The sequence below is a fragment of the Camelus ferus genome, chromosome 11 (genome assembly GCF_009834535.1).
Source record: "Camelus ferus isolate YT-003-E chromosome 11, BCGSAC_Cfer_1.0, whole genome shotgun sequence".
Taxonomy (NCBI): domain Eukaryota; kingdom Metazoa; phylum Chordata; class Mammalia; order Artiodactyla; family Camelidae; genus Camelus; species Camelus ferus.
In genome coordinates, this window is record NC_045706.1 from 15,331,073 (window position 1) to 15,352,207 (window position 21,135).

Below are 21,135 nucleotides of genomic sequence, written 5' to 3' on the forward strand. Positions count from 1 at the left end.
AGCGGGGTTTTGAACTAAAATAAAATAAATCGGTAGGACGTAAAAAGGCACGATCTGTTTTTTCCTCTTTTTAAAAAGTCCCCCTTTAGACCAGGATCAGCCGATTCGACACAGCACTGGTAACGGGAAGTTGTTTCCCGCCACGACAGGAAAGGTAAAGGAGTAAGCTTTTTTAAGTTGGGGGAGATTAGCCAAACGCTTTGGCTTATACAGAAATACAGTATTTTGTTACCCCGCAGTGCTGAAAGTGCGGGCGCGAATAGACTGTCAGCCGAGCGGGAGGAGGGGGCGCGAGGGGAGCGGAAGCAGCTGGAGCTGGTCCCGGGGGGTGAAGGTGGCAGGTGGGCGGCGGCGGGGATCCCAGAGGACCCGGCCTCTGTCTTCAGAAGGGGAGGGCGCTGATGGCTTTTGGGGAGGTGTGCTGGCAGGGACCCCTCATTGGCGCTGCAACTTCCAACGTCCAAAGAGGAGGTTGAGCCGGTGGGAGGCATGAGGCAGGTGAACCTTGGCTTTGAGGGCGGTGGAGAGAGGGCTGGTCGCCCCCAGGCAGAACACCTCTGCGGTCTGGAGTGAGGATTGTGGGTGGCCTCAGTGCATGCACAGCTTAACATCTTTGAATTTTGTTTGTTCATTGTGCAGTGTTTGTTCATTGCTGATAGAAGAAGATACCGGACTGACCCGGGAAACTGAAGTTGTTGAATATCCACGAGTCACGGATAAGGAGAATTATGTTTTTTGTGTATCACACACATTTGATTATGGTGTGACTAGGGTTACTGGCAAACGGAGGTAGCCATTAAGTGTTTGGAGCACCTGCTGAGCCAGTTGCCCAGGGACTGTGGTTGGATTTGTGAATTATTTGGACAATTGTTCAGTTGAAGGAGAACTGACAGGAGCTTTATAACAATTTTACAAATCTCCTTCTAAGATTAAATTGTTAAACCTGTAGTTCCCATTAATGTTTAATTTTCTAAGTATTAGTGAGTCTTATTTTTATGAATCAAGTCCTTGAAGAAGCCAGGGTACCCGAATGAAGTATACACAGTGGGAAACATCAGATGCTGCCCCTGTGGTTGGTTGTCTTAATGTTATCGTGGCATAAATGGAACGGCAAGTGTTCTTAGGTATAGAGTTTGTAGTTTGTCAGTATATTCATTACCAGAGCTTTGGATTCCCGTCAAGTTAGTGGGTTTTTTGTTACTTTTTTTCTCAGCAAAATAAGTCCAGTTTGAAATTTTTGTAACAAGAAATAGACCCTCAATTTACTTAAGAGTAGTGCTTCTTTGATGACTATAAAGCATTTTGCCATGTTAGAAGACATTTTTTTGGAAGAAGACATCTGGGAGTACAAATCCAAAAGAAAACCAAAACCAGTACATTCAAATAATTGCTCCGAGAATATCCCAAAATCTGTTGAAAAAGCAACAGATGGAAAACACCAGTCAAAACGAAACAGAAATAAAAAAAGAACTGTAGAAGCTAACGAGAAGGCGAAGGCCCCTGAAATGTGCCTTGGAGAAACAGCCAGCCAGACTTCTTTAACTTCTAGTCAGAACTCTGATGGTGGGGATGGTGTTCAGCAGTGCCAAGACCAGGAGACCACTCCAGGAAAGCACAGCAGGACTCAGAAAAACAAACACGTGTCTCCAAAGATCCGGCCAGTGTACGATGGATACTGTCCAAACTGCCAGATGCCTTTCTCCGCTTTGCTGGGTCAGACACCTCGATGGCATGTTTTTGAGTGTTTGGATTCCCCACCAGTCTCTGAAACAGGTAAGATTACAGAAAAGATAGTGGCTGCCAATAGTCGACAAGACCTGCATTAGACCAGACATGCATCTAGTGAAACAAGCAACGGTAAGCAGTAAACCAAAAGAGAGATGAGACACTGTAAGTATAAATGACTTACCCTAGAAGGAAACAAGGTAATGCATTTTTACCTTTCTTGTGAAATGGTTTCATTGCAAAGAATGTTGCAGACTTGAAAACAGTTTCAATGCATTTTCTTATTCATTATAAAAGTCCCTAGATACCTCAGTTATTTTTCATAAATGTTAATTGAACACATACTATGCTAGATACTTTCACCTGTGTAAGGTAGGTTGTATTGGCATTTTATAGATGAGGGTTCTTAAAAGTTAAATAATTTGCCCACTGTATTATCTTTTATGAAACAGACTTTGAGAGAATTATGGATGTAGTTCAGTCTTCTGAATATGGTTATGCTGGAGTCATCATGCTAATGTACAGAAAGAACTGGGAATGAGTGTCAGGTTATTATGATCCTAATAAATTAAAATATGCCAAATGATAACTGAAATAATGTTATGTTTTTGTCATCTTTTAAAATATGTAATACATGTCATGTTTAACATGTTGAAAATCCTAGTTGAAGTATGTGGAGAATGGGTTGTTATGGTGATTTGTGTATTTTAAAGTTATATACACAATACATAGATTTTTAAATCTCAAAGAATTGAAATTCAGTAAAATAAAAATAATACTAAGTATGGCTTTCGTGTTAACTATGATTCAGAGGACATTTTATTATTAACCTCTAGTTATTTTGAAGTACTATATGAAGATGCAAAATAACTTAAAAAAATTGGCACTAGCCTTTCTTATAAAAGTGGAAGCCTCATCAAATGCTAGTAATTTGCTTTTAAGTGGCTTAAAAATCAGAAGTGGAAGTTGGAGTCCCATGGTGAGAACTTCGGAGTGAAATGTCTTATAGATGAAGCCACTTCAAAGGGATTTTTCTTTTGTTGTTGTTTTTTTTCACCGATTAAACTCCTTTGAGTAAAATCTCAAGTGGATTCTTCTTGAATTGAATTCTATTCTATAGCATATACTGTTATGAAGTGGTTTTAAGTTTTAAGCAATGGAGTCTTCCAACTTAATGTAACATTGGTGGAGGAAATCATTTTTTGATAAGCCTGGAAATTAACACGCAAGGGGGTATGCCAAGGTGGCTTGCAGACTTTCTCAGTCATAATGGCAGGATGGTTCCAGATTATTAAAGCCTTATTATTAACCAGCTTGTCAAATTGCATTTCTTAGAGTATTAGCAGCTGTAGCTAATTAAGATTATTACCTGCAGTTGAATATTAAATAATGGAACCTGATTCAATACTACAATTGTCATAAATTTATGTTGCCTGATAAGATAAAAATTGGGGTAGAACTTTAGTCTGTGAGAGACATACCAGTCGTCTCTTTATTGCCTGAGCAATAGTGACTTAGTGAAACTGATGGTATCAATTTGTAGCACCTGTTTGAGAAACACCTGGCATAAGCATGACTTGCATTTTGGAGGAGCTCATATTTGTGAAAGTTGTTAGTGGCGAGAAGAGGGTGTTAGTCTTAAAATTGGGGAGGAGATTATTTGAAAAGAAACTGAAAATTGAGTATTTGATTTAAAAATATTAACTAGCACCTTGCAAAACCATACTGGATTACTGTTATTGTATAGAGATAGGTATTGTCCTGTGGCCTCAAAGTAGGACTGCTGACTTTCCACTTAAGTGTTAATTTATAGTGCTAATGCTGTTAATTTATAGTGCTCAGCTTAGTCTGTGCTTTGATCCTGTAATGCTTTATTCTTTATTAAAATTTGCAGAGTGTCCTGATGGTCATCTGTGTACCTCAACGATTCCTTCTCATTATAAGAGATACACTCACCTCCTGCTAGCTCGAAGCAGGGCTAGTAATAGTCCTTTTAGCAGTCCATCACGTGGGTCAGGTGGGCGTTTCAGTGAGACTAATTCAGTCTCTCTGTGTAGCCCTGAGGAAAAATGGTCTCTGTATCAGAAACAAATGGACGACGTAAAAAATGTTTCATCTGATCCCTTGTTGGTGACGCAGTGTCTAAGAAAATCTCAGTCTCCAACTGAAACTGATAAAAAGATTTCCTCCTCAGCAAATATCCAAACTTCCCAACAAGCCCCGCAATTTACAGAACTTGTTAATAACGACAAACTGGTAGGAGTTGGTTTCCCGCTTGCTGAGCAATTAGACAGCCAGAACAACTCAGAACACATAAATTTGCCATTGCCAGAAAATGACTTTAGCAACTGTGAAATCTCCTATTCTCCACTTCAAAGCGATGAAGAAACTTGTGATATAGATGAAAACCTGGATGATTCTCAACAGCAAGTATTTTTTATGGAAAGCTCTGAAGATGGCAGCTTAGAAGAAGATGACAGTAGCTCGACTTTGTTGAAAAAACTCCATGATCCCTTCCTAAAGGACCAGGAGGACAACTGCTCCGAAGTGGATAGCTTCCTAACTCAGGATAAATACAATAAAGAATTGTATAAATGCAATACTCTGAATGATTCGTCTCAACTTACTTTCCAAAACAAGAGTATTCTTTCACGTGATAATCCTGCATATACTGATGACGATTTTATGTTGTTTCCACCTGCGTTAGGAGGGGTGTTTACCTCTCCTAGTTATCAGGCCACCAAAGCAAAACCTGATGAGTCAGCATTTCACTCATCTCAGTCAAGTAAAAAGAGACAGGTAACTGAGCCATCAGCTGTTTGCAATCAGATTTCTCTTCCATTACTTAAGAGTAAAGTGTCAAAACCTTTTGAAAGCCAGGGAGGAGGGTGTGATTCTCTCCACCCAACCCAAGGTAAACGTAGAGAATTATCAAGTAGGAATTTCAATGCCAAGAACAATACTAACTCAGGATGTTTCTGCAGGAAGGCATTTGATAGTTTGCTAGACAGTAAAGATACGGCTTTAAATACAGAGACATTGCCTAGTACACCTACTGCTGCTAAGTCTTTGAAAGTATTGCCACCTGGTCCTAAGTGTAGTGCGACACCCCCTTCTACAAAGGTAATGAAGCAAATGGATATAGGTGTGTATTTTGGACTACCCCCCAAAAGAAAGGAAGAGAAGTCACTGGAGGAAAATGCATTAGAAGAGATGAACTTAAATGCAGTTGTAAGTCCTAATGAAAAGAGGTCCCGGCAGTGCAAGAGGAAAGCAGAAAAATCTTTAGGTGATTTAGAATTAGAGGCAAATAATTTAAGTGGGAGTCGGCAGTCTGTGGAACTTTCTAGTAAGAAGTCACAGCATCAAAGAAAGAGACTTAAAAAGTCAGATTCACCACAGGAATCAGTACATCAGAAGAGCTCAGATCACCTTATTAACAAGACAGAATCTGGAAAAGTCAATTTAAGTAAAGACAAAGCCTTCAAATCGACTCATGGCAGACTGCAGAGAAAGAGGATGAAAACCCCAGAATCATCTCATGCAGGAGAATTAAGAAAAAGGACATGCCCGTTCTATAAGAAAATCCCTGGTAAGTTGAAATATCAATGCTTAGTATATCTACAGAGACACAGCTTTTTTGACTTCATGTTCATTGCCCATGTTGTGTGTGTGTGAAAGGCAATTTTTGTGTTTTCTTTTGCTTTTTATACTTTATTAAGCTGTAACGTAGTTTGTTAGTTTGTTTGTTTGTTTTCTGCCTGTTTAATCTTTGTGTTCCATTCAATTCAGCAAACTTTTATTAAACATTCTGTGTACAAGATACTATACCAGCTGGGTAGATATTACAGATTTGACAAAGATTGGAAAAGATCAGCTTAATACGGAAAAAGGAAGGGCTCTCAGTAAGTAACTATAATAAAAGGCAGTCACTAAGCACCTAAGAGAAACGCAAAGTCCTAAATAGCTTCAAAGAAGGAAAACACAGGTTGTACGAGTCATAATAAATACCAAACATTTTAAATCATAGCATAACTTAGTTCCTCAACTTTTTCATATCCTTGTAATTTCATGCCTTCATAGATGAGTTAGTAGAGACATGTATAGTAAAATAAATTTTGTTATTGAAGAAACCAGTCATTCTTCTTCTGCAAAGAATATAAAACTGCCAGAATACACTGGTTTCAGAAAGAATTTTTAAAGTGCTTTTTTGATATTCTAGATCTATAATTTGTTCAAGACATTTATGTAAAGAAAAGCCTGTTTGTACATTATAGCATCAGTTCTGTCTTTTAATAATTATTTCGATTAGTTTTCTGTATTTTAAGTGAGCCCAAAACTAGTAGGCCATGTGTTATAAGCCTCAGTAGGATTGTAGAGGTGTGCTTGTGTGTCACAGTCTGCATACTTGTGTTTTTCTTGTGAACAAATTTCAGAATAGCTTTTTTTTTTTCATTATTGCTCCTCTAGGGAGTCTTTTTAGGCATGTTTTGTTTTTCCTTCATTTTTCCTTCCTTCTCTCCACCTCCCACAATGAAATTCATATACGACAGATTATTATTCTACTGTGGCCCTTTGGAGGGCCAATAAGATTACTTGGGTCTTCAACCATTTTTACCCCCTTAGAAGCAAATCACTGTTGCCCCCATTAAGAATTCATGTTTTTTTAAAAAAAGTCACCATTTTCCTTTTGCTGCTTTGCAGAAGTAAAGGATTTTAGGTGCCCAATAAGTATTTTGAAAATATTCAGCAAAACAAAGAAGTCATTGGTTTGTAGCTTAGTATTTTTTTTTGTACAGTTATTTATTTTAAAAAAAAAGCCTATACTGGGGTAGTTAGTAGAAACTTAACAAGATTTCATCTCTAATAGCACCTTCTGCTGAATTTATGTGGTGTAGATTTTGATTTTTATTTATTGTTTGTTGAATTTTATTTTACTGAGTTATAGTCAGCTTACAATGTTGTGTCAAATTCCAGTGTAGAGCACAATTTTTCAGTCATACACGAACATACATATATTCATTGTCGCATTCTTTTTCACCGTGAGCTACCACGAGATCTTGTATGTATTTCCCTGTGAAACAGTATAAACTTGTTTATCTCTTCTATATAAACCTGTCAGCATCTACAAATGTGGTGTAGATTTTAAAATCAGTTTGTAAAGTTAAGTTGGAAATGAGATGTAAAGGTGTTGGAGGGTTTGCTGTATGAGCAAGTTGGAAAGCTCTTACTGCGTCAGCTGTCACTCAAGCGGCTGTGCTGATGTGTTCGTTGCAGGAACCGGCTTTACAGTCGATGCCTTTCAGTATGGACACGTTGAAGGTTGCACAGCCTATTTCCTCACACATTTTCATTCTGACCATTATGCTGGATTGTCTAAAAACTTCACGTTTCCAGTTTATTGTAGTGAGGTAAGTTTTAGTATTCTAAAATTCTGAATTGGGAGAATGCAGCTAATATCTAAGCAATTCTGGTATAAAAAGAATAATTAAAATCATCAGACCCATCACTCTTCCTAGAAAAGATACAACAAAACTGATTCCACATTGAGATCCTAAAGTTAAATGAGTTGTTGTCAATAGTTACAACAGATTTTTTGAAGTTTGCTTCATTATGTGAAAACAGTAGATAAACTACAGCACGATGTACTAAAACCCCTAAGTTTCATTCAGTAAACATTTATTGAGTGCCTAAAAAAGCTATTCAAGGCAAAATCCCTAACTTTAAGGAGCTTACAACCGTCAGGAGACACATTCACAGATAGGACCCTGATGGGATCAGTAGAAAAGTGAACAGAATGCCTAGAAGTAGAGAGAAGGGGTTTTACTCTGTCCCAGGCTAAGGTTAGAGAAAGTTTCATGGTGAAAGAGATAACCTTGAATTAATTATTGAAAGGTAAGTACTTTAATGCCTACTACTGAGGGCTTTGGCTGGAATTTGATTTAACCCTCAAGCTTTCTTCTATTGTCCTCTTTTTATTAATGAAGCAACTGAAGTTGGGAGAAGTTGAGTGGTATGCCCCAAGTCCCAGAGCCAGAATTTGAATGCAGGTCAGTCTGATTCCAGAACCATTCCAGGTTGAGAGAGGAGCTTGTGTAAAGCACACACACCTTGGAAGCACGCCTTTTCCAGGGACTCCAGGTAATTCAGAGTGGCTCCACACAAGACAGGGAATAACAGGTGATAAACCACAGAAATGGGCAGGGGCCAGATCACAAAGGCTTTTGTGTGTTGTGCCAGGGATGATGGACTTCTCACAAGTGAGTGACAGTCAGAGACAAGTGTTTAAGCAGAGTTGTGACACAGACATTTTAGAAGTTCCCCCCGGCATTCTGGAGTGTTTATATGAATATAAGTGGGCGAACAGGGAGATCACCAAGATGCTTGTGCTCTAAACTAGATATGAAATAAAAGACTTATTTAGTGTTTTAATGTGTCCATAATAAGCACATCCTGTTTTGCAGATAACTGGCAATTTGGTGAAGAGCAAACTTCGTGTGCAAGAACAGTATATCCATCCATTGCCAATAGATACTGAATGTATAGTGAATGGTGTCAAAATTGTTTTGCTAGATGCCAATCAGTGAGTATTAAAGTTCCCTTATTAATAGCCTATTTTTAAATATTCAAAAGGAAAACACATTGGCTTAGTTATTTAAGAACTTTTTAATTGAAACTATTATGCTTCATATTTCTTAAAAATTGAGTAAAACATCCTTCTTTTGAAAAAAATAATGTACCCAATTGCAGAATCAAAGATTAAACGTAGAGAGATTTTCTTGTTATCTAACTCACTTGTAAAGCAGTTTAAATTACTGAGCTTGACATATGACTCCCATCTTATTTTTTGCCATTGTGCCGTTTTCTTTAATATCACTTATATAAATTAACAGCTTGTACTCCATTCAGATACTAGAGGGGTTATTTTATTTTTTTCCTTTTAAGAAAGCCTTCAGAAGTTTGATACCAAAGACTGGGAAGATTTTTTTCCTTGGAAATTGTTTCTTTTTTCCTCACATTTTTTTTTTAATGTAAAGTATTGTCAGTATTCACGATGCCAGAATGTAACCATCACCTATGCTTCCTTCCACTTTTCATAGAATGTTAGCCTTATGTACCTTAGAGATCATAGATGCCTAGAGAATTAAAATTAAGACTAAATCTAGGTCTCCTAAAATCCAGGCCAGCGCTGTTTCTTCAGGTTGTCTGTAAGTTTTTGTCCGCTAACTTTGCTGCTGTTTCTTTTTTTAATGACCAATTATGACAACTCAAGTTCTGATTTTTTTTTTTTAGTCAATTTGAGGTATCATTTGCATAAATAAAATGCACCCATTTTAAGTGTTTGCTGAATTTTGACAAAAGCTCACACCCATGCAATTCCTTCCACAGTAAAAATAAAGAAATTTTTCCCCACCCCAGAAAGCTTCCTTGTGCCCCTCCCAGTTAGTCCCCAACCCCTACTCTGACCTAGGAAGTTACTGGTTTGTTTTCTGTCACTACTGGTTAGATTTGTCTCTCCTAGGATTCATTTACGTGAAATCATATTAGTATCCACTCTTTTGTGTCTGGCTTCTGTCCCACATCATGCTTCTGAGATTCATCCATGCTGTTGTGTGTTCCACTTCATCGCTGAGTAGTATCTATCGTAAACAGACAGTACAGTCATTTTATCCGTTCACTTCTTGATGAACAACTGGTTTTTGTTTATTGACTTTGTATCCTGAGACCTTGCTAAACTTGTTCATTAGTTGTAGTAGGTTGGCTTTGTAGGTTCTTGAAAATTTTCTACGTTTACAATCATGTCATCCACAAATAAAGACGATTTCATTTTATTTCCTACTTTCCATTCAGAATGCTATTTTTTTCTCTTCTGTGTTGTCCTGGGTCAGAACTTCAGTACAATGTTGAATAGGATTGAATTGAGTTGGAAACATATTGCCATTTTCTTTGTTTTGTTTTTTTGGGGGGAGTAATTATGTTTGTTTATTTATTTATTTAATGGAGATACTGAGGTTGAACCCAGGACCTTGTGCATGCTGGGCACGCACTCACCACTGAGCTATGTCCAGCCCTTCTGTTTTCTTGATCTTAAGGGAAAAGCTTTCAGTCTTTCTCCGTTAAGCACAATGCTAGTGGGTTTTTCATAGATGCCTTTTATCAGGTTGAGGAAAGTCCCCTCTATTCCTAGTCTTCTTGGAGTTTATAATCATGAATGGATGCTGAATTTTGTCAGATTTTTTTTTGTCATCTACCGAGGTGAAAAAACAATTCTTCTCTGTGATATTAATGTGGTAAATGACAATGATGGACTTAATTGAATATTAAACCAGCTTTGCATTACTAGGGTCAATTCCACTTAGTCTTCATATATTACCCTTTTTAAAAATATGTAGCTGGATTAAAAAAGATTTTTTTCAGGAATTTTTTTTTGGTGGGAGGTAATTAGGTTTATTTATTTATTTACCAGAGGTACTGGGGATTGAACCCAAGACCCTCTACCACTGAGCTATACCCTCCGCCCCACCCCGAGCTGGATTTGATATGCTAATATTTGGTTAAGGAATTTTGTGTCTTTTTCATAATGGATATTTACCTATAGGGTTTTTTTTTAAAATAATGCTTTTGTCTGGTTTTGATATCAATGATGTCATCAAATATTACCCCCTCCTCTAGTTTCTGAAAGATGTCATGCAGTAATTGTTATTATTTCTTCCCTAACTGTTTGATAGAATTCCCCAGTGAAGTCATTGGGGTCTGAACTTTGGGGACAGGCGGGTAAAGGGAAATTTTTTCATTACAGTTGTAATTATTTCTTATGTCTTCCTAGAATTCCAAACGAAAGTTCTCTGTGTTTTGACAGTAATTTTCAAACCCCGTTGTGTCAGGGATTCCCAGTACCACCTTGAGGCTCAATGACTCACTAGAATGACTCACAGGACACAGAGAAATTGCAATATTTGTGATTTTATTTTATCAGAGTGAACAGACAGAGATTAAAAGCAGCAAAGGGAAAAGGCTAGTGGGAGTGAATCTAGGAGAAACCAGACACCAGTTTCCAGGTGTCCTCCTCTACTGAAATGGCACAGTGTGCTTAATTCTCCCAGCAGCAGTGTGTAACAACACATTCGATGTGTGGCCAACTAGCTGAGCCTTGGTGTTCAGGGCTTTACTGAGGGTCAGCCAAGTACACATGCAGCACCCATGTAACTGACCTTGGCTACTTGGACTCCAGTCCCCTAGAGCAAAAACAGATACTCTCCATGGATCACACTGTTAGCATCACCTATCTGATCAAAATAGTAACACGTGGCCCAATGCATTGGGCATACAAAACACTCCTAGCAGGCAGAATATTTCAAGGACTCAGAACTCACCTCCCAAGGGCCAGCCAAGGAAGAGTCCTAAAGACAGGCCTTTCCTGGGGGCATGTGGAGTGTGAGCAGCCCTGGCCTGCCGATTAATCCTTTTGTGCACACCATTTTTCTGTGTCTGTGACATAAATGTTGTCGTGGTCAGCTAGTAACGTGTGTTAATTGGTTGATATTGCAGTGAGTGTTCTCCCTTCAGATGCTTTGCCTGTATTAAGAATATTCCTTTGAAATGTTTGTGTTCAGCTGTCCAGGTGCCGTCATGGTCCTTTTTCGTCTGCCTAATGGTCACGTCATATTACACACCGGAGACTTCAGAGCAGACCCCACCATGGAACGTTCTCTTCTTGCAGACCATAGAGTCCACACGCTGTACTTAGACACAACGTAAGAGAAGCTTTGTTTGTGTGCTTCCTTTTTTCCACTGGCAGCATTTGCCTGTATGGTATGAATAATTTGAGCTTTTGTACTTTCCACCAATCAAAATGATGGCTTATCAATCAATTATCATTTAAGTTTATTTGTCAGAGGAATGCTGTATGAAAAAATGTATACTCGCTTAGGAACAGATTTGAGATTACATGTCTTAACTGACTCCAGCTCAATGTTTTTGTAATATCCTTCTGAAAATATAGTGTATGTGAGAATCTTGTTACTAAAACAAGAAAGAAAAATTGGGGAGCAAACTTTAGGAAAATACTCATTAAAGTTATCTGTTTAAAGTATCTGTGTAGCTATGCAGTATAATTGTGAAGAAAAAAAAACAGAATGAGATTCTGTGTTTGATCTGAATATTCACAATTATTTTGTTCCTTTCTCCGCAAGATAATCTGTAAGTGACAACTTTAAATTCCCAAGTGCTATACACATGAGCCATTTTCTTTTTATTATGTATTAAAATACCTCATCAACTTGTCAGAAATTATGTTAACTATTTCAAACTGTTTCAAGAAGAAGTGAGTTTGGAGGGCATATTTTAGTAAAAGATGTCTTTTCACATCCATTTTTCTAACACTGTAGCTAATTTTCCATTCTTTTACATGTACCTTAAAATATCAGGTGAATTATGAAAACAATACTTAAAAAAAATTTTTTTTTGTTATTTAATTCTATTCTAAATGCAATTCTGAATTTCCTGGTGAGTTTTTATAGGAGAAAGGACTAAGTTTTTCCTCTCTTCCTATGACCAGAAAAAAATTTTTGAAAATTGGGGAAAATTGGTATTTTTTTGATGTTTGTACTTTATGACTTTTTTGGTAAAAAAGTGCTTAATTTTCATCTCAAATATATGTGACAGTAGTCTTAGGGTTAATTTTTCATTGGGTGTTACTGTATTGAGGTAGACCTACCTGAATCTTCTATATTCCTGTAATACTGTATATATTTCTGTATCTCCTAAGAGAAGATACCAAACATGTGAACATTAACTGATTTAAAACTACTTCACTAAATTAATGTTCAGTTTCATTCTTTTGAAATACATATATATTTTACTAAATAAGAATTCTTGAGTCTAAAGTTCACCCCATCCATAATATTTTCTTTGATAGGGATTGAAAGTTAAAAAAAAAAAAAAGAGAGATTTTAAAGTTTGTAATTCATAGCTAAAACAGCCAGCTAGCCAGGAAGTATTCCTGAGGGGGGAAAAAAAAAGGCAGTTTCATGGAGGGAGATAAAAGAAATACAGTGAAGAAGGTATATTGAAAATGTGTAATTCCATCATAAATAATCACTAGCTGGTGACAGATGTCTTACCACAGGCCCTGGTGAGATAACTGTAGTGTGTTCATGTATCTTTACGGCTGTTGCAAGTACTTTTGCTAAAGCTTGTTTTGTAAAATAGCATCCAACTTCGTGCCATGGCTTTCTTGTGGTTCTTTTAGTAAGTACCGTATTTCTTACAGGTATTGCAGCCCAGAATACACCTTTCCTTCTCAGCAAGAGGTTATCCAGTTTGCCATCAACACTGCCTTTGAGACTGTAACTCTAAACCCACGTGCTCTTGTTGTCTGTGGCACGTATTCTATTGGAAAAGAGAAAGTCTTTCTAGGTGGGTGGTAGCTGTATCTAATTTACATTAATATATTATAAAGATCAGAATCTTTTTGCATAAAGCCCTTTCAGTCTCTGTTCTTGTACTTGGTATTTATTTCCTGAAATGGTTCAATGTTACCTTTGAAGTTGAAGAAAAATTTGAGAGTTTGACTTGTTGAAACTTTGAAAGGCTTAGCTTAATGGAAACATTTGATAAATGTGTTTATGGTAGCCTTTGTACCTACAGGATGATTGTAGAGCAAAAGTCCATGCTACATTAGGGTTTTAGTAAACTTTAAAAGATGACTAGTACATAGTTGTGTCACTGCATTCTTTGATGATAACCATCAATTATTTTAAAGAACAGTTTTAATTTTTGTTCCTAAATGATTTTTGGATATGTAACTGTAGTTTATCTAGACAGTGTCATACTATTATATAAAATACTTTCCACTTTTTCTTAACTGTGGTCCCATAATGTCAAACATTAAGATTTAAAATGATAAAGCCAAGGTTTTAGCTCCTCTAAATTTGTTTTTTCCCCCTCCCTTTACCCCTTTCCATACATCTTTTGCAATTTTTAAATACTAGGTCTTTAAAAATAAATTCTTGGCTTTCTCACAATCTATTTCATGTAGTTAACAAAGAAAATTATTCTGCCTTTTTGAAAAATTATGGCAGAAGTATGAATGTTTTGAATTTCTTATTATTTGATAGATTTTTATTTTAAAGTTGATTGTTACAATTTTATTTTTTTTCCTAAGCTGTAATTTTACTATTTTTAAACTTTTCCTTTGTCTGTAGCCATTGCTGATGTTTTAGGTTCAAAAGTGGGAATGTCCAAAGAAAAATATAAAACATTACAGTGCCTCAATATACCGGAAATGAATTCCCTTATCACTACAGACATGTGCAATTCACTGGTTCACCTTCTCCCAATGATGCAAATTAATTTCAAGGTAAGCATTCAAAAGATACGTCTTTTTCAGGCTGAACTAGAAAAGCCAGTTTACTTTCATTTTACTTTCATTTAACATTTAACTTAAAGGAATTCAGTTACAGTGGAGTCACCTATGGTAAACTTTGCCGTAGGAAATCTTTTAAATGGAATTTTAAATGTTTTAAGTTTTTGTATGTGTGCAGCTGTGTAGAGTAATTCATATGCCCACCAGGAGTTTAGGAACTAGAGAACAGTCATAAAGGAAGAAACAAAAACAGAAAAGTACGCAGCTCTCTGGTCATTCAAACCTTCTGTTATTAAGATTGTTTTCTAGTTCTTCCTGGGAAATGAGTGGAGAATGCTACAGAGTTCTTTCTTTTTTTCATGTCTTTTCTTGAGGTCTGTTCTGTATTAATATTAGTATAACGCTGATATATGTTGGAAATATACTTGTTGGGAGGATTAAATGACATAGTGGAAATACATCTTAAGAGGAAGTTCTAGTGTTAGTTCTGAGGCATAAATTAAGATACATATGATGTGACCTTCCTGTGATTTGTGGGGGCTCGTTTGTCAGATTTATTCAGATACTAAGATTCCTTCCATTTACTAACATTTTGACACTTAGCAATGGAATACATCAAAACTGTATTTAAAACAATTCAGAACATAGTGTACACCAAAAAAAATGTATTTTTACTTCTGTTATAATGTTTATGAAATAACTTTTGTGGAGCTTTTTGAAATAGCTTAGGGGTGTTGATTACTGTGTATGCCTTATAAATAGTAACACTTATGTTGCGTAAAGAAAATGAGTATTTTTGTTCTCTCCCTTGAGTAAGGAAATGCTAACTGGTATAACTACTCCTTTGTTCACGAGATTATGGTAAAATTTTTATGGCCTATTTTCATGGATATATAACTCATAAAATTTTCAAGACTAATCAAATCATAGTGCCGTCCATTGGTGTTTAAGCTGGCTTCGCAAACATATTTTAAATTTGAGAGGCTCCAGTTTGCATGGAGGCTAATGAGAATGTTGACTGATCATCAAATGAACATGATATCCTGAGGAGGGTATAGCATATTTTTGTTATTTTTATTTTACAATCTTTTTTTCTACTAACTTAATTTGATTCGAACACATTATCCATTTAGTGGGACAGTATGGGTGGGGAGTCAGAATATTGTGGAAGTGAACGGACTGGACCTTTCCAGGCGTAAAGAGTGTTTAGAAGTGTCGTATGCTGCAAGAGAGTGCATTCAAGGAAACAGTGGCCCGCACAAGAACCCATTCAGTGAAGTGAAGTTGGAGGAAGCCGGAGGCAGCAGAGGGCGAAGGAATGAGCAAGAAGGTATACAAGTAGGCAAATGAGTGAGAAGCTGTACAAATGGCCAGTAAGCACATGAAAAGAGAAGCCGTCAGGGAAGAGTGAATCGCAGCCGCGGCGAGATGCCACTTCACACTCGCTAGGCCGGCTGAGACGGACAGTGCCAGCTGTTGGTGAGGATATGGAGAACCTGGAACCCCCGTTCGTTGCTAATGAGAGTATTAAGTGGTGCAGCCGCTTTAGAAAGTAGTTTGATCATTTCTTTAAAAGGTAAACATGGAATGACTATATGATCTGCGATTCCAGTCCTAGGGATGTGCCCAAGAGAACTGAAAACATGTCCACGTAAAACCTTCTACACAAATGTTCATAGCAGCATTATTCATGGTAGCACAAAAACTGGGAACAACTCAAATGTCCGTCAAACGATGGATAGAAAAACAAAAGGTGATGTATCCATAAAATAGAAATATTATTCAGCTGTAAAAAGGACTGAATTTCTACTACATGCTACTTCTGTGACTGAGCCTGGAGAACACGCCAAGTGAAAGAAGCCAAACATAAAATGCTACCTATTGTGAGATGCTGCTTGTATGAAATGTCCAGAATAGGTGAATCTGTGGAGAGAGTGAGGAGCTTGGTGGTTTCCAGGGCTCAGGGGAGAGGGAATGGGGAGTGACTGCTCATGGGTACGGTGGGGTTTTGGTTGAGGGGTTGATGAAAATGTTCTAAAATTAGGTAGTAATGATGGCCACACAACTTTGTGACCATGCCTACAACCACTCAACTGCACACTCTGAAAAAAACTGGCTGTTACTTACTTTAAAGACAAAAAAAAAAAGTATCTGAAATCATTAAGTCTTTATTATTTCCATTATTTGTCAAGTGTTGTTTGTAGTGTTCAGTAGCCCTTCCCCTGCCTCTGTAAAAGTGACCAGATATTGATGACATTTTTGACGATTTCTTATCTTCAAAACACAGATTGGAATAGAAGCAGATGGTTCCCATGAGGCTATAGTTTAGTTAGTATTCCAAACCAACTTTTTACCAGCCAAAAATAGTTTTATGGCATCAGAGCTAATGACTTTTAGTGAAAATGTAAACCTGATACAACTGTCAGGGTTTCTAAGGAAGGACTTAGAAGCTCTGTAAGGAATACCATTCGTGCTTCCTGGTTCAACATCCCAAGTTCACATGTGTAAATACGTAGTTGACTACCACCTCTGATTTAAACCTGATTGACGGATGTGGTAAAACATTAGAACGATGTTGTAGATAATTATCTGCACACTGAAAAAATAATTTAGTGGCATATACTGAAAGCATTTTTATCACAAACTGATAACCAGTAAACAGAGAGACAAGTCATGGATCAGGGACTTCATGTTGACTAAATCATAATGAAATTCCTCATGGTAGTATTTCTGCAATTGTGGTTAATGAATGGCTAGTAGTTGTTGGCAGTCTTTTCTGTATGTTTGGCTTATATGATATGATATATTAATTGATAATATCCTGTGTTTTGTTTGTGGCACAGGTTGATGATGCTTTTGTGGTAACTAATTTGTCTCGTGAAAAACAGGAATTACTTCTCATTGGATTATTCCAAGTGTTTTTACTGAGACAAATAGGAATGGATGAGTTTGATAACCTGTATTGAAAGTTGGACTCTCAGTTTGTAATATTACATGTGTAATTGCTCTAAACTTAACTTCCTTTTCTTTGTGAGGACAGGGGAGGAAGATTAGTAATTAAGCGAGTAATATTACATTAGACTAAGCAAGCCAAAAACCTGAAAATTTGCAGAGCCAGTGATATGGTAATGAAAACTTAGTTATATATGTATAACTTAAATTTTTTTAGAGGGGCAGTAGTTGATAAGACATATGACTGTTTAATGGAAGGAATACAAATTAATAAAAGATGATTATTTGATACAAAAGGGAAATCCAAGGGTTATCATTAATTCACCAGTGAAATATTAATGCCTGATAAACACACTAAAATGTTCAGCCTCTGAAGGTAGTCAAAAAGAAAAATTAAAACAGCAGTTATGTATTGTGTTCTATCAAATAGGCCTACTTTTAAAAAAAGGTAACAGTCCTATGCTGAGATTCAGAGAAATTGGCACTCTTCATCCACTTGAATAGTAATAGAAATTACAGGTAAATCCTTAAAAATTCCATTTCTAGGAATTTATACTAAAAATAAGTCCTTTGTGAAAAGATCAAGCTATAAGGTTCCTAGGTACTGATGGACTAGATGATGAGAGTTTTAAAAAGTTAAAGGGCAGATGGTGATGATTTCCATTTTAAAAAGAAAAGAAGACCCAGAGGTGGTGTATACTGATGTCTTCTTCTTAGACTGTAAGCTCCCAGAAGGTAAAGGCTGTGTCTCACTGACCACTCTAACATCAACACTCAGCGTTAATACTGGAACAGATATTTATTGAATGAATGAATGAATGAATGGGTGGATGAGTGAATTTGTCTGTGTGATTCCTTCAGAAATTCATATCAGCATCTTTTAGAATAATTCATTAGTTCAGAGTATGTATAGATAAAGAAGAAAAAGAGGGCTTTTGGAAATCTAAGGTGGCCCTAAGCAGTTTAGGAATTTTATTATTTTAAATAAAAGCAGAAATTTTAGAATAAATTTACACTAAGCCTTTGACACCCTAAGCTTAGTCTTTAAACCAAAAATATTAGACTTTGTTTTTGTATCTCTCATGCCATTATTATCTTTATCTGGATTTCTCTTATCTTTTAAAGGCTGAACTTTGACCATTGATTTTCTAAGAATCTTACTTAATGCCATCATTTTGATGACCTTAGTTTGGAAAGTTTTATTCCATTCAAGATTTATTAACATATTACTTCCATAGCAACATGAAAAGTTTTGAAATTATTCCAGTTCATGTATAAAGGGTGAAAAGGAGTAAACACTTGGAAGGAGAGCTACAGAGCATTTTAGAATGTCTGTCTGTGTTGAGTATAATGCCATTCTTATATAATTATTTCCATCTTTCTATCCATCTGTCAATCCTTTATTGGTGATAGATGCATGGGCATATGTTTGGACTGATGGTACCAGTGTTAATACAGTATCTCTAATAAAGGTACTAATAGATACTTGTATCTCTAATATCCTAATAATAGGATTTGGAAAGGTGTTTGTATTGTTTCTTTTTTTGGCAGCTATCCGAATTGTAATTTTAAAATACATAATTACTTATCTTTAAAGTTGCTTCATCTTATTTTTTTCAGACTGTACTTAAGCTTGCTTAGCTAAGTAAAGGGGAAAAGATTTTTTTCCTGTGAGTTTATTTTATTTTTTTGGAAGCACAGCACTAGGTTTTCCAAGTTAATGTTTACCAAGTGAGAACTCCCCATGACTGTGCCAGTGTAACATCTTAATCATTCTGTTTTATTGCAAGTCACCTGTCTTCACTGACCATTAAGTAAATATCCTATTTTTACTTTACAGGGTTTGCAGAATCATTTGAAGACGTGTGGTGGGAAATATAATCAAGTTTTGGCTTTTCGACCTACAGGATGGACGCACTCTAATAAGTTAACTAGCGTAGCAGATGTTATTCCCCAGACCAAAGGAAACATTTCAATATATGGTATAATTATTAAATTTTTTTACTCTTAATGTTTGTAATTACTTTATATTTTTTTAAAAAAGCTGTAAAGTTAAGATCCAAGGAAAAATGGCACCAAAGTATCTTTAGCAATTTAACAATTTCAAACCGCTCCATGTACTCTAAACCTGTATCTTTAGTCCTTTGCAAACTCATAAAGGAGTATGCCTGTAGTAAATAGACATTGACTACTACAGATCATTTCATATGTGTGACCAGTGATATGGAGGGGAGATTGTAGAGCTACTTGAAGGGAGGGGTGGTTAGAGCCATTGTGCCCTGGGAGTTTAGGTGATGCTGAAACAGTGAGAACAGGAAGACAGGGGATTGGATGTGGTGATACCAGGAGTTACAGACTTGACTTTAATTTTTTCATCTCTCAGAGGAGATTTACCATTGTCCTCAGAAATTGGATTATTAGAATAATAGCTAATAGAAACATTTTTGAACCCTAGTTTACTCAAAACAAGACCCTTTCTCCCTTTCTCTGTAATATTTGATTTTCAGTAAAGAAGATAAAGGAATCTTTAGGATTTAATGTTTTTTCCTTTTTATGTGTGCAGAGCTTAGGGACTGAAATCTACTTACTTGCTTTGGAAATCAAGAATTCCTGCTTGTTACTCTTCAAATTTTACTCATATTTCTTCCAGAATTTTCCTTAAATCAACAGCTGAGCAAAATGCTTAAAGGGAATAATTATTTAAAATGACAAGCCTAATTATAAATTTTAAAAGTCTAACTATAATTAAGAACCTATAGAAATGCATATGAAGTATCTACATAGAAAAGTGATAGATTTTTTTAGTGTTCAAAAATTTTATGTCATTTTAATATTTTAATCGTTATTAATTGTAAAAGATAGTAGCTAATTTTCTTACCAGGAAAAAAAGTACCAAAGAGTTTTTGACAAAAATACTCTGGAATGCTTTCTTCTTCTCTTTAATTTTATTTTGGGTTTGTTCATTTCTCTTTATAAATCTGATTTTTAGTAGGCAATAAATACCTTTTGTGTTACAGGGATTCCTTATAGTGAACACAGCAGCTACCTAGAAATGAAACGTTTTGTGCAGTGGCTGAAGCCACAGAAAATCATACCTACCGTGAATGTTGGTACTTCGAAATCTAGGAGCACGATGGAGAAATATTTTAAAGAGTGGAAATTGGAAGCTGGATATTGATGTTACCTTAGAGGACTCAGAAGTAGTTAAGTAACTTAGGCCTAGCTTGTTAGTAGTTAAATCTTTTTAGTGTTATGAAATATGCATTATGAAGGTCGCTCATGTAGCTTATTTTCTCGTTTACACTTGAATAACATGTTCATGGTGCAGGGCACCCGTCAGCATCATCAGTGATAACGGAGACTGGTCTGCCTAGCGCCCCTGGCTCTTGCCCCTCCCAGTAGGGGCATTGTATTCTGCACCCAACCTTAGGAGGGGAAATGGGCAGGTTCGGGGACCAAAGGATTCATGATAATGGATAAACTAGATCGAAAGTATTATATGTAAGTACTTATGTATCTTTAAAATTATTTAATATAGAGCATATTTTTATGAGATAAAACTTTTATATGATATGCATACTTAAATAAAAAAATTAATCTTAAATCTGCTATAGTGTTACTTGATTTTTAGGATTTATAACTGTGATGTTTATACAATTTTATAAAATTTCAGTGAAAATAATTCAACATTTGACTCTGAAGATGATTCAAAGAGCCTGGATAATCACCCAATAAAAAAATTGGATGAATAATGTTTATCTAAAACTGTTTACTCAAGATGTCAGATAACTAAAGGTTTAGACTGCAGTTTTTTTTAAGTGAAGTCGTATGGTTTATTTATGAATCTTGATCTCTCCAACAGAGATCAAGTAGCTGGTCCAAAATGAAAATTTGGAAAAATGCGTGTTAAAATTCTATGCGGTTGAAATAAGAAAATGTCTAGCATAGTGAATATGTGCATATCTGTATATGTGTATTCTTGCATTGCCTCTAGCAATGAAGTTAATTGAGGGATTTCTTAATTTTTTAATGGAAAATTATTTTCAGTTATAATTTCAGTCACCAGACAGATCATATTCTCCATGAACTTT

General features: G+C 36.2%; 1 protein-coding gene across 5 annotated transcripts; it reads left to right on the forward strand.

Annotated features, from left to right (window-relative positions):
• Positions 1–39: 39 nt before the first annotated feature.
• DCLRE1A (DNA cross-link repair 1A) lies at positions 40–20,648 on the forward strand. 5 transcript variants are annotated; one of them, XM_032490868.1, is made up of 10 exons: positions 40–154; positions 640–1,773; positions 3,620–5,317; positions 7,003–7,136; positions 8,190–8,308; positions 11,340–11,480; positions 12,998–13,143; positions 13,932–14,086; positions 18,885–19,026; positions 20,062–20,648. In XM_032490868.1, exons 2-10 carry the CDS (start codon positions 1,287–1,289, stop codon positions 20,220–20,222), a joined length of 3,183 nt encoding a protein of 1,060 aa, XP_032346759.1. In that variant the 5' UTR covers positions 40–154; positions 640–1,286; the 3' UTR covers positions 20,223–20,648. The 5 variants fall into 5 exon arrangements, with proteins under 5 accessions (XP_032346759.1, XP_032346761.1, XP_032346762.1 ...); XM_032490870.1 differs by lacking the exon at positions 40–154 and adding an exon at positions 256–341; XM_032490871.1 differs by lacking the exon at positions 40–154 and adding an exon at positions 311–328.
• Positions 20,649–21,135: the final 487 nt, after the last annotated feature.